At 38.8% G+C, this 13,200-nt stretch overlaps 1 protein-coding gene across 1 annotated transcript; it reads right to left on the minus strand.

Moving 5' to 3' along the window:
- Positions 1-2,052: 2,052 nt before the first annotated feature.
- Positions 2,053-3,048, minus strand: LOC120524600 (olfactory receptor 1509-like). Its single transcript, XM_039746431.1, has one exon. The coding sequence runs from the start codon at positions 3,046-3,048 to the stop codon at positions 2,053-2,055; it is 996 nt and encodes a 331-aa protein (XP_039602365.1).
- Between the last annotated feature and the right edge of the window lie 10,152 nt (positions 3,049-13,200).

The raw sequence follows: 13,200 nt of genomic DNA on the forward strand, positions 1-13,200 counted from the left end.
CTTGATCATTTTTGATTCACTAGGTTATGTACTTAATGATCATTTTTAGTTTTGATTTTGTCAGTTTCTATGTAGCCTGTATTATTTACCATGTGTCGGATTACCTGCCAGTTACCACCAGGAACTGCCCTCTACCCTGTCAATTGGAGGGTCTTATATAATTCCTGGTGGTTCATTTCCAATGCATTAGTGAGTGGACTGTTTACTTGTGTTTGGTTGTGCTTTGTGCTTATTGTGATTTCCTGAATTTTTTAACCTGTGCTCAGTATTTGACTTCACCTAGGGAGACTGTATTGGGAATGTGTTTCCTGTGGATTGTCTTGCCTTCTCAGGTAATTCCATTTGTACTTTTAGAAGCTTTCTGTGCTATTTTCTGTTAAAAGTTAAAAGTAAATTTTGTACTTTATAAAGATTCTTAAAGTTTCCTTTTGTTTCAAGTCTTGGTTTTGATGGTAATCTGCCTAGAGGGCAATTTTTGTTAAATTTTTTATATGAAAATGTGCTATATAAATAAATGTAGCAGTTTTTATTCTGTAAGAGCTACCCATGGTTTGATTTCTTTCCCCGCAGCAAGTTAGAAATTCAGGTGTGTTATGACGGTGTTATGATTCCATAGCTGCAGGACATCCAAGGATTGCTTGATTTCAAGATTTGTTGGAACTCTATGGTTGGTCAAGACAGAGTTCTAAGTAAAAGCAAACACTTTATGCAAATGATCAAAAAGTGAGATCCATCCATTATCCAACCCGCTATATCCTAACTACAGGGTCACGGGGGTCTGCTGGAGCCAATCCCAGCCAACACAGGGCGCAAGGCAAGAAATAAGCCCCTGGCAGGGCGCCAGCCCACCACAGGGTGCACACACACACACACACTCTAGGGACAATCGCAAATTCATCACAGAAAAGTGAACTTTGTTACTGTAGTATACAATAATTGTATTGTAGTAATATGTAAAGAATTAATGCAGTACCTTTCTTTTCTTTTTAAAAAATATATAACATGCTTCTTCATTGTAAATATTTTGTCATTTACATAAGGATGTCACAATTTGTTTTTGTGACTTTTTTCTTAATATTAATATCAACATATTATGTATTAAATGCACTCTGTGCCCATACAGAACATCTTGTTTTTATTATTAAAATAATGTTTGAATGTTTTTTTATTTTAATAGTAACCTGAATCTCAATCTTTCCCGATTCATAAGTGGCTTTTTCTTTTCTTTTTTTTTTCACTCTTCTTGGCAATTGACATCACAGGAATGAGGTACTCGAATGTTCTGCCAATTATTTCTTTTTTGTTTTGAGGTGGCAAAATGATTCTGAGCAGTTATTACTGTTGATATTTCCAGGTGACTGATTTAGATTTATTAAGTTTTGAAGATTCAGTTTTCATTATTACAATTTATCTTTTAATAAACATAAAAATATTTAATCAATTTTTCATTCACATTTATCTTAACTATAGGAAAAGAATAAATTATTTAAAATGTATAACAAAATACAAAGCAACAATTTTAACTGAGAATTCTACAAAAAGTCATTAACAGTGTATGTATTACATAATTAGTGAATTTCTGCTTTACAAACAGAATGAGTCACAATGATCTGAATTCCAATGAGAACATTAAAACATGCAAGAGGAATGCCTTGACTAAATACACATTAGCATTTTGTTTTATAAAAAAAACAAATATTAAGCTTTTAACACAACCCAGTATTGTTTAACTGAAACATCATGGCAGTTAGATGGAATTTACTTGTTCAGATATGTGTTGTGCTGCAGTATATAACACCAGAACTATTGGGGCTCCAGAGAATATCCCAGTGGCAGCCAGTCACACACGTTCTCTCCAGTTTAGGTTATTGAGTCATTCTAACCTGGCCCTTGTGTGATTGCGAGTGTGGGTGCATAACTGGGAGGATTGGTCATGGACTCTGGGCCTGCCCTCTGCTGTTTCCTGCCCTGTATCCAGTGCTGCTGGGATAGCCTCTGGGCCCCCTTGATGCAGAATTAAGATTTAGCAGGTTTGGGAATGTTATGGGAAAATTATTTGGCTAGAAACATGGTATTTATTACTCTCCCTTGTCTGTCTTTTCTTCTTTTGTAAAGTTTTTTTATTGAACTCATCACCTCTTCAGTTTTTAATGTATAAATGATAGGGTTCACCATTGGTGGGAGTGTTGCAGACAGTGTGTTATTAAGAATTCTTGTATTTGTATGAAAATTTGCAAATTGTGAGGCAACATATGTAAAAGCTAGTGGAACATAAAATACTGCCACCAAGATAATGTGTGATGTACACGTCTTTAATGCTTTTCGTCTTCCTTCTGCTGTTGTAATTTTTAACAATGTGAATCCAATGGCTACATATGATATCAGAATGAATGCCAGGGGTGCAAAAAGCAACAATGCTATGTCCGCAAAACCAATTACTAAATTGAGGTAAAAATCATTGCAGGCCAAGCGGTACACAGGTCCATGATCACAAAAGTAACTGTTTACCTCTGTAGACTGACAGAAGCTGAGCTTTGTAATCAGAAGTACAGTTGTAGACATCATAACAGCAGAAAAGAGCCAAACTGACAATATGATTATTACCATCCTACTATTTGTATTAATGTTATGATATCGTAAAGGGAAACATATAGCAATAAACCGGTCATATGCTAATATTGCAAGAGAAAGTGATTGCATTGAACTGAAGAAATGAACAAAAAACATATCAGCCAAACATGCTTTATATGAAATAAAATGAGAGTTAAAAAGAAATGTTTCAGTTAGTTTAGGAATGACAGCTGTTGTCGTACATACATCAGCTATGGCTAAGTGAGAAACTGCAATATATTTTGCATTATGAAGGCTTTCCTCAATATATATTAAAACAATTAGAAACATGTTAAAAATCACTGTAAAAATGTACACAATAATTAAAAAAATATAAAAGCAGTAAGCAAAAGGCATGTCATGAAAACCCTTTATGTAAAACATTTCTGGATAAACAAAAGTATCATTCACAGCACTTTTTGGACTTTGAGAACTCATCGGAAGTTGATTCTTGGCTGTTTTCTTTGGTTCACTGTTAAAATGGTCTAAATAAAAAATAGTTATTTTCTATTAATATATTGTATCCATATGAAAATATCTTTACTTAACACAATGAAAACAATAATAAAAATAACTTTTTCACATCTATAGACATGTCATATTAATAATAAAACAAGTTAAATTGTATTTTCAAACAGAGTCCCCATTTTTAATCAGTAGATATCATTATTTCCACAATAAATTGAAAGATGAGAACAACTTTTTGCATAATACTGAAAAGAAAAAGGTTACATAAGAAATGCTTCAATTAAGTTGGAAGGGAGAAATGCTCTATAACTGGCATAAATATGTTCAACATTATTTAATATTAAAATAATATTTGCTCTTTTCATAAAGGTACTGATTTGGAATTTTAATATTGTTGTTCACAGTGATAAAACATATTTCCATTTAAAACCAAAAAAAAAAATCTCAGAATGAAATAAAAAAAGAAAAAAATATACATTTATCACTAGGTCATTTGGTAATACCCATTTGACAGATATAATTTGTATACATAAAAATACATTACTTTAATTATTCTGTGGAAAAGCACACCTGCTGCTTTTTAAAAATAAAAAAGTATAACATTTTCCCAATATAGATTAAAGCTTGTCATATATATATATATATATATGAGATGATTACCTTTTACCTTCCAGTAATTGTGTAGTTTGATTTTTGAAGAGTTTTTTATATAGAGACATTTGTAATAAGATGCTAATTATATTCAGAAGAGTGGCAATAATGAAGTGTTCTTAATTCCCTGGATATCTCTAATCCCCTTATCAGTAGGCATCCCTGTATACACAGTTAGCCAATTCACTTTAAGTATTTTAGAAAAACATGAAATGAATACATCCTTTGGTTTATAATATTTTTATATACATTTAGTACATAGAAAACATTCTTGATATTCCTAAACAATCAAATAAATAAGACATAATTGCTAGCTTTTTAAAAGTACATACTCATACATAGGTAACAGTAATAATTGAAGACATTTCATTATTCCTATTGAACAGATAACACATTTATTTTATATGGACAGAGAAATGTATAGAATGCTAGCAGTGATCTTATAAACTGGTGTGACATTTTAAACTCCCTGATAAATAATCATGAAAGAGTAAATGAAACATGTCAACTAGATTAAGAACAATGATGGATATATAAAGAATACAATCTTTCTGATTTCTTAATGACATTGGATATTTAATCAGTTTTTTCTGTTTGCCCAAAGTCATCACCTTCCTGCCATTTTAGCTGCTGGATCAGCTCTGCTTAAACTGGAACACTCTTAAGCTTCATACTTAATGAAAATTGTAGGTAATTGAATAACAAATTCCACTGCAAAGTACTTAGTGCTACTAAATGCAAGAATGTATGCAGTCAGATTGTGAATACAAATGCAGAAAACTATGGAAATAGGGCACAGACTACAAAACTGGGACTGCCTGAACCAAGCAGTTTGCTATTGTATTTTATTTTGTTGTGTTTTACATCCACCATCACCATGCAGTTCATGCTACTGAAGAGTAAAAGCAAAGAATTTTAGACTATATACAGTAGATTTTAAGAAAGATTTAGAAACAAAAATAAAGTTTTTAATATACAGTATAGGCTGGAAGACCTTGGGAAAAAGATGTTTCAGGTGTCAGGTCTCTCTTTTAAGGAAGCTAGAAGTTGCCACACTCATGTGCAAAGGGCTCTAGTAATGCTAATATCCCACTGCTCCATGTAATAATGTCTGTCCTCTTTTTCTTTCTGCAGACTGTAAGATTGAGGGCTTTATCACCTCTGACATCTCTTTGGGTGTCCATCTGCCTTCTCTGCCTGAAGATCTCATATTCAGAAGATCAAGATTTAGACTTGTGCCTGAAAGGACATTTTTTCTCAGCCTTGTTTTGTTTAACACATTTATTTCATTCTAAATTGTCTCTAGTGTGTTCTTGGTGTGTGTGTGTATGCCCTGCGGTTGGCTGGCACCCTGCCCGGGGTTTGTTTCCTGCCTTGCACCCTGTGTTGGCTGGGATTGGCTCCAGCAGACCACCGTGACCCTATAGTTAGGATATAGTGGGTTGGATAATGGATGGATGGATTATTTTTCTTATACTACTAAACATGCTTCTGCAGGAGAAGTGGGTATTGTCTCATTTTGGAAGACTTTTAGTAGTGTACCAGGACTATTAAGAATGGAGACTTAGCAGGTCTGCTGCACTACCCAATATGCATTCCAGAATAAACACTAAATGAATGGCTAGACTGTAACACTACCAGCTCTCTAGCTTATCTGATAATTTGTTAATCAAGGATGAGCTGACATGAGCAGTGACTCCTTCAAACAAAAAGTCTTTCCTAATGGATCTCTGGCTGACTCATGTCACGCATGTGTTAGGGTTTCAGAGCAACATGACGTAATGAAAACAAGTTATGTGAAAGCACATGTTTTAATATCTCTACCTCTTCCAGCTCGAGAGTGGTGGAAGAGTCATGAATACACCAATGACATTACCTCTATAAGTTTTAAGAAGCCCCTTTTGGCACTGGACCTATATAAACACAACGTCAGCCAGACATCAGCATTCGTCAAAATAAAAATCCATCCATCCATCATCCAGCCCACTATATCCTAACTACAGTGTCACGGTGTTCTGCTGGAGCCAATCCCAGCTAACACAGGGCACAAGGCAGGAAACAAACCCTGGGCAGGGTGCCAGCCCACCGCAGGGCGTGCACACACACACACACACACACACACACCAAGCGCACACTAGGGACAATGCACCTAACCAGCATGTCTTTGGACTGTGGGAGGAAACCCACGCAGATACGGGGAGAATATTTTAAATTACTTCTATCATTTTTTTTTATTTGGGAAGATTTGCAAGCTGTAATCTGGTCATCCTATTTTTGTGGCTAACTAGTAGTTTGCATTTTGCAGTGTGGCCTCTTTATTTCTGTTCATGAAGACTTCTGTGGATAGTAGTCTCTGACACATCTGCCTCCTGAAGACTGTTTCTGATCTGTTGGGCAGGCATTTGAGGCTTTTTCTTTACTATAGTGAAGATTCTTCTGTCATCAGCAGTGAAGGTCTTCTTTGGTCTACCTGTTGCTTTGCAATTACTGAGCTCACTAGTGCATTCTTTCTTCTTAATATTCTGGGCAGTAGATTTAAGTAATCCTAAGGTTTTACAGATGTCTCTAATGGTTTTATTCTTGTGTTTCGGCCTCATAATAGCTTATTTGACTTTCATTGACACAGCTCTTGTCCTCCTGTTGAACAATGGCAACTACAGATTTCAAGGGTAGAAGCAGGCTGAGGTATCTTCTGAAGCAATGATAGATAGATAGATAGATAGATAGATAGATAGATAGATAGATAGATAGATAGATAGATAGATAGATAGATAGATAGATAGATAGATACTTTATTAATCCCAAGGGGAAATTCACATAATCCAGCAGCAGCATACTGATAAAAAACAGTATTAAATTAAAGAGAATTAAAATTGCAGGTAAAAACAGACAATAACTTTGAATAATGTTAACGTTTACCCCCAGGTGGAATTGAAGAGTCGCGTAGTGTGGGGGAGGAATGATCTCCTCAGTCTGTCAGTAGAGCAGGACAGTGACAGCAGTCTGTCGCTGAAGCTGTTCCTCTGCCTGTAGATGACACTGTTCAGTGGATACAGTGGATTCTCCATAATTGACAGGAGCCTGCTCAGAGCCCGTCGCTCTGCCACGGATGTTAAACTATCCAGCTTCATTCCTACAATAGAGCCTGCCTTCCTCACAAGTTTGTCCAGGTGTGAGGCGTCGTTCTTCTTTATGCTGCCTCCCCAGCACACCACCGCGTAGAAAAGGACACTCACCACAACCGTCTGGTAGAACATCTGCAGCATCTTATTGCAGATTTTGAAGGACGCCAGCCTTCTAAGGAAGTATAGTCGGCTCTGACCTTTCTTACACAGAGTATCAGTATTGGCAGTCCAGTCCAAATTACCATCCAGTTGCACTCCCAGGTATTTATAGGTCTGTACCCTCTGCACACAGTCTCCTCTGGTGATCACGGGGTCCATGAGGGGCCCGGTCCTCCTAAAATCCACCATCAGTTCCTTAGTCTTGCTGGTGTTCAGGTGTAAGTGGTTTGAGTCACACCATTTAACAAAGTCTTTGATTAGCTTCCTATAGTCCTCCTCCTGTCCACTCCTGATGCAGCCCATGATAGCAGTGTCGTCAGCGAACTTTTGCACATGGCAGGACTCCGAGTTGTATTGGAAGTCTGATGTATATAGGATGAACAGGACCGGAGAAAGTACAGTCCCCTGCGGCGCTCCTGTGTTACAGACCACAATGTCAGACCTGCAGTTCCCAAGACGCACATACTGAGGTCTGTCTGTAAGATAGTCCACGATCCATGCCACCAGGTGTGAATCTACTCCCATCTCTGTCAGTTTGTCCCTAAGGAGCAAAGGTTGGATGGTGTTGAAGGTGCTAGAGAAGTCCAAAAACATAATTGTTACAGCACCACTGCCTCTGTCCAAGTGGGAAAGGGATCTGTGTAGCATGCAGATGATGTCATCCTCCGCTCCCACCTTCTCCTAGTATGCAAACTGCAGACAGTCGAGGGCGCGGGGGACATGTGGACTCAGGTGATGAAACAGCAGCCGCTCCATGGTCTTCATCACATGTGACATCAGTGTGACTGGCCAGAAGTCATTCAGCTCACTAGGATGTGATACCTTTGGGACTGGGATGATACAAGATGTTTTCCAAAGCCTTGGGACTCTCCCCTGTTCCAGGCTCAGGTTGAAGATGCGCTGTAGAGGACTCCCCAGCTCCAGCAGTCTGGCGATACTCCATCTGGACCCGCTGCTTTAAAGTCTCCTCAGCTTTCTGTTCACCTGCGTTGCTGTAATTGTGAGTGGGGATGTCCCTCCTATCAGCAGAAGAATGGTTGGAGGATGCAGTACTCCGAGGTGAATGAAACACATCTAAGGAATCACAAGCACTTGTGAGGCCAATTGCCCCAAACATTATGGTTCCCTGAAATGAAAGTCTGCATTGTGCACTTTAATCACATCTGAATGGTTTGATTTGTGATTTTAAATTGTGAATCAGAGGGGTAAATCACTGAAAAACGTGTCTTTGTCTCAAACATTATGGAAGGCACTATAACTAGTTATTGAATTTAATCATAATCATGAATTCCAGCTTTTATGAGAAGGCTGATTGGTCCAGTTACCTGCGGGGACTAGATAAAATAATAGGACTGAGGACAAAAATTCACATGGCAAATAAAACTTGAAGTTCCATTGTTTCAGTTTTGCTTAAAATGCTATCCAGATCTGAAGATTCTCCTTTAAGCAGGGTGGTGCTGTAACAAACAAGGCCAGAGCAGCACTTGGTTGGCTCAGGAGTGAAAAATAAATGCCATTTAGTGTTCAAGTCAAAGTTCCACCTTCAACATCACAAGTTATCCATAGAATGATTTGATTTGATGGTTGCATATTATAACTATTGTGGTATTTGGCCGGCTTGTCATCCCGGCCAATACCCCCACACCACCAGATGCAGTATGGAGGTGCCCCAAAGACCAGCAGGGAGTCATGGACTTTGTAGTTTTTATCCTCAGCCCTGTTGGGTACCACAGGGGCCGCAAGAGGGAGCTGCAGGGAGGACCGAAGACTTCTTTGTGCCCTATAACCTGGAAGTGCGTCAAAGGAAGAGCAACGTGCTTCCAGGGTAAAGAAGAAGGACTTGTACCTGACCCGGAAGTGATATTGAATAACATGGACTGGGGATTGGGAACACTCCCCAGATGGGGAGCTGAGCTGGGTGGAAGGGTGGCAACGCGTCTGGGAGTTGGAGGATTGTATTATTGGTTATTGTGATTTATGTATGAGTATAGTGGAGGAGAGGGTGCTTTGTGCACTGTGGCGATTTAATAAAGTAGATTATTGGACTTTTACCTGGTGTCTGGAGTCTTGGACAGGGGTTCGAGGGCGCGATAGAACCCCCTATCTGTCACAGTGGCGTAGCCGGCAGGATACTCTAGCGTCATTTGTCATTGGCAGAGAACCCCGAGAAGACAATGGTGTCAGGACTCACCACAACATCGCCAAAACCCGAAACTTCCAAGTCCAGAATGGGAAAGAAGAAGGGCAAACAGAGCAACAATGCCAGAGGGAAAGCCATGCTTGTAATGGCCGATGCTCAGGAGAAGTTACGGAGCGGCCTTACAAGTCCGGAAAAACCAATGATCACTCTGAGACGGGTTTCAAGGGAGCGATAGCGCCCCCCTATCTGTCACACTATCTATATATATAATTGACTAAGTCGCCCAACCATGGGATATGCATGACAGAGCCACACCCACCAACTCACAGAGCCCCACCCAACAGCTCTAAGACCATGGGATACGCACGACAGAGCCCCACCCGCCAACTCTAACTCTCCTTCCGCGTCATGGGATACGCACGACAGAGCCCCACCCACCAACTCTAACTCTCCTCCCGCGTCCACCCTCGCTCTCTAGGCATGCGCACTGCCTGCTTATGTGCCCGCCCTCAACACCTCACCAAACACATGTTTACATGCTGCATACAGCGATTCCTATCCGCGACAAACATGCTTCTTCTTAGATGGTCTTGCAGAAACAGGGAAAACCTTTGTCTACAAAACCCTGATTCATACCATCAGAGCTAGGAAGCTAGGACCATCATCCTGTTTCCACCTCAAAACCGGTCCCGCCCACACGCAGCTGACACGGCATTTCTTGCCAAGCATCTGCAGTACCCTTACAAAATAAAGCAAACTCTACTTCTCCAGCTAGATTCCATGCTCAGAACCATCAAACCCTTCGTTAAATCATACAAACAAATGCATGAAATTACTCAGTCCAATCCAACAGCATCTGTATGAATGCTTTTTGAGGAAAACCCTAGGCAGGATTTATGACGATACAATGCCCCGACATGTCACACCAATGTTGCAGCGATTTTTGTCGGAGAAGATGGTGAACCGCCTGCCGAAAGGGACATTTGCATCTGTCCCATAGGCAACTCCTATAGACAGATTTCCACGCTCAATATGAATTACGATCCTATGGTTTACCCATTTTTATTCCCTTATGGAGACATTGGCTGGCACGAAGATTTACAACATGTTCCCGATAAAAGAACTGCCAAGCAAAGAAGGCTTACTCAATGCCAATTTTACACGTACAGATTAGCAATGAGGAATATATTTAGTATTTTGCCCTGCAGCGGCGAACTATTCCCACAGTATGTCGTAGATGCGTATGTTAAAACAGAGGGCGCGCGACTCAACTATCTCAGATTAGAACAACAAGATTTGCGCGTGGAACAATACAAAGGACTGCCAGATGCACTGCAAGCAAATGCTGAAAATAACAACGTACATGTTGGCAAAATGATCCATATTTCCAGGAAGTCCAAGACACATGCAACAAAACTAGCAGGATGCCATGGCCATAGTACGTAAATTCGGACAGCCTCATTTATTTATCACATTCACATGTAATCCTGCTTGGTCGGAAATTCTACATGCACTGTCAGATACCCAAAGGCTGGAGCACAGACCTGATAATGTAGTACGAGTCTTTTGGATTAAGCTGCAGGAATTACTTAGAGACATTCTACAACAACATCTTTTTCTGGTTGTTATTGATTATATTTACGTAATCGAATTTCAGAAGCGTGGCCTTCCTCATACCCACATGCTGTTTACTCTTCACAATAATTCTAACAACGAGTCTTCAGCCACGGTCAGTTGTACGTAGCATTTTCTAGGGTAAGATATTTCGACTCATTATCTGTCATCACCACCAAAACACCTATTCACACCTGCATCTTTCAAGAAGTATTTATTTCTTCTTGATTTCTGAATTCCTTTCTCACCGTTTTCTGTTCCTATTATAACTAGCATAATTTATTGGACTAATATTTGTCCATTTCACTGCTGGTTATTGTCATACTGTAATGTATATTACTTTTGCCATCCAGCCTTTATGCATTTGTTTTCAAACTAAGCCACATGGATACAGCAGAACAAACAGGAAACCTGCCCACTTTCCTCTATTCAGTGACAGAGTTAATATTCTGGTGCTGCTGAGATGCTGACATTCAGTGCCTTTACTCAGCGGTTCTAAACCTGTGGGGCGGGCCCCCCTAGGGGGGGCGCAAAGTAACAAAAAGGGGGGCACGAAGATGTGAAAAAAAGAAAACAAGAATCAAAAATATGAAAAAAATTTCTGTTGAAACCAAATCAAATTAACTTAAACTACATTCTGATACTAGAACAATAAATATAGAGTTCGATAAATGTCGATAAAAGTTAAGTAGGTATAATAAAATATGTATCTACATTTCAAAAAAATGTTGGAGGGGCGCGATTAAAACTGTTATGAAAACTTGGGTCGCAAATACATAAAGGTTGAGAAACGCTGCCTTAACTGATTTTTAGTAAGTTAAACCAGTTTAAACAGAGGTGTGTTTTAGTTAGCTGATAATTTTTTAGTGTAAAAATGAACCTGTTTTTGAGGAATGTGTGCCTAATAAATCACATTTGTAACAAAACTACTTAAGGGTTTTTTGTGCCATTGCATTCTGAAGTTACTTCTTTCTTATTTTGTGGAAAAAAGCATTCAGTCATCCAGATTTCATGACCAAAACTTCAAATTCTGGTTATAAATTTGAATATTAGAAATTTGTCTGGACAGAGTGATGTGAATGAAATAAAAGGCCATTCTTCTGTTTCAAGCCTTAGCTTTTTCAACTGTTGTTTGTTCCAAATACCTAGGTGTTACTCAGACTACTTGGACATTTATAAAAACAAACGTTTTGAACAGATCCTCGAAGTGAAAATGAGATTTTTTTCAATCTCAAAACAAAAACAGTTTCATTTCTTAGTCCCTTAAAATATCCAATCCTTCATTTGCATTTAAAACAAACGGGTAATTTTTACAGTTGAAAAAAATAGTAGTTAGATGTAGATGTTAGTGTTGCCTTATCTCAGAGATTTACACATTCCAATAGAATTCTTGTCGTGCCTTCTCTATAATTTCTTTTCTAGTTTTTAAAGTAATTATAATTTAAGCAAATGTTTGCTGTCATCAGATGAGTTATGTCTTTCTTAAATTTAAGGAGAAGGTCAGCAAGTCCAGTTAAGACCATGGCCAACGGAAGACTGGAGAAAATCTATTAGTCCTACCAGTGTCAAGCGAGAAGAACGAAATTACAACCAGGTTCTAGCCAAATATAGGTGTGTCTGGGCCATTAAGTAGGTAGAGGTATATCTTCCGAAGAGTCAGGAATGACCTGGAACCATTGGTCAGCCAGTTGACCCTGACCCCGGAAGTAGTCAAGTGCTACACTTTAAATGAAGCCTCCTTCCCTCAGCCGGGTGGGCTTAGAGTTGGGAGTTAAGTGGAGGAATAAGCTCGCCTGGCAAGGAAGTGGTGAAAAAGAAGAGAAAGCCACCTGTACCATTGGTGAGACAAGAGAGTGGAGGAAAGGATATGAAAGGGACAAATAGTTATGTATTATGAAGACAGGTAAGTGGTGAGTATTAACTGTTCTATCTTTATGTAATCTGTGCCTTGTGTTTCTCTGGAACGCTTTTTACTATAAATTAAAACCCTTATGACTGACCAGTATGGTGTCTGTGGGTCACTTTAAGTGAGGAGTTGACTTGAGAGCACTCCCCACCGATCACAATACCCAAGCCCTTGAATTCAAGAAAGGTTAGGCAATGTTTGCTATTAAATGTTTTATTTTTATTCCTTATAATTTTTGTGAAGAATGTTTAAACACATAATATTTCAAGGTTTTCGAGAATGATCTCTAACTTTTCTGCCCAGAATATTTTTTTTTGGTTTCTATAGTTCTTTTCATTATGAAACTGGTCAGCTCTTCTAATAATGGTCTGCTTATAATTCCAAGTGCCAAGCTTTAAAGAAATGGTGGGACAGCCTTTTACTCTTAGGCACAAAATATCTGGAATACTTTACCAACAGAGATACGCCAGGCTAATATGGTGAAACCTTTTAAAAACTTGCAAAATACACAATTTTTTCATTTGCCT

The sequence above is a fragment of the Polypterus senegalus genome, chromosome 2, assembly GCF_016835505.1.
Source record: "Polypterus senegalus isolate Bchr_013 chromosome 2, ASM1683550v1, whole genome shotgun sequence".
Taxonomy (NCBI): Eukaryota; Metazoa; Chordata; class Cladistia; order Polypteriformes; family Polypteridae; genus Polypterus; species Polypterus senegalus.

Excerpts from the sequence above, each read along its gene's own strand:
- LOC120524600 (XM_039746431.1), bottom strand. The coding sequence starts at position 3,048 with ATGAGTTCTCAAAGTCCAAAAAGTGCTGTGAATGATACTTTTGTTTAT.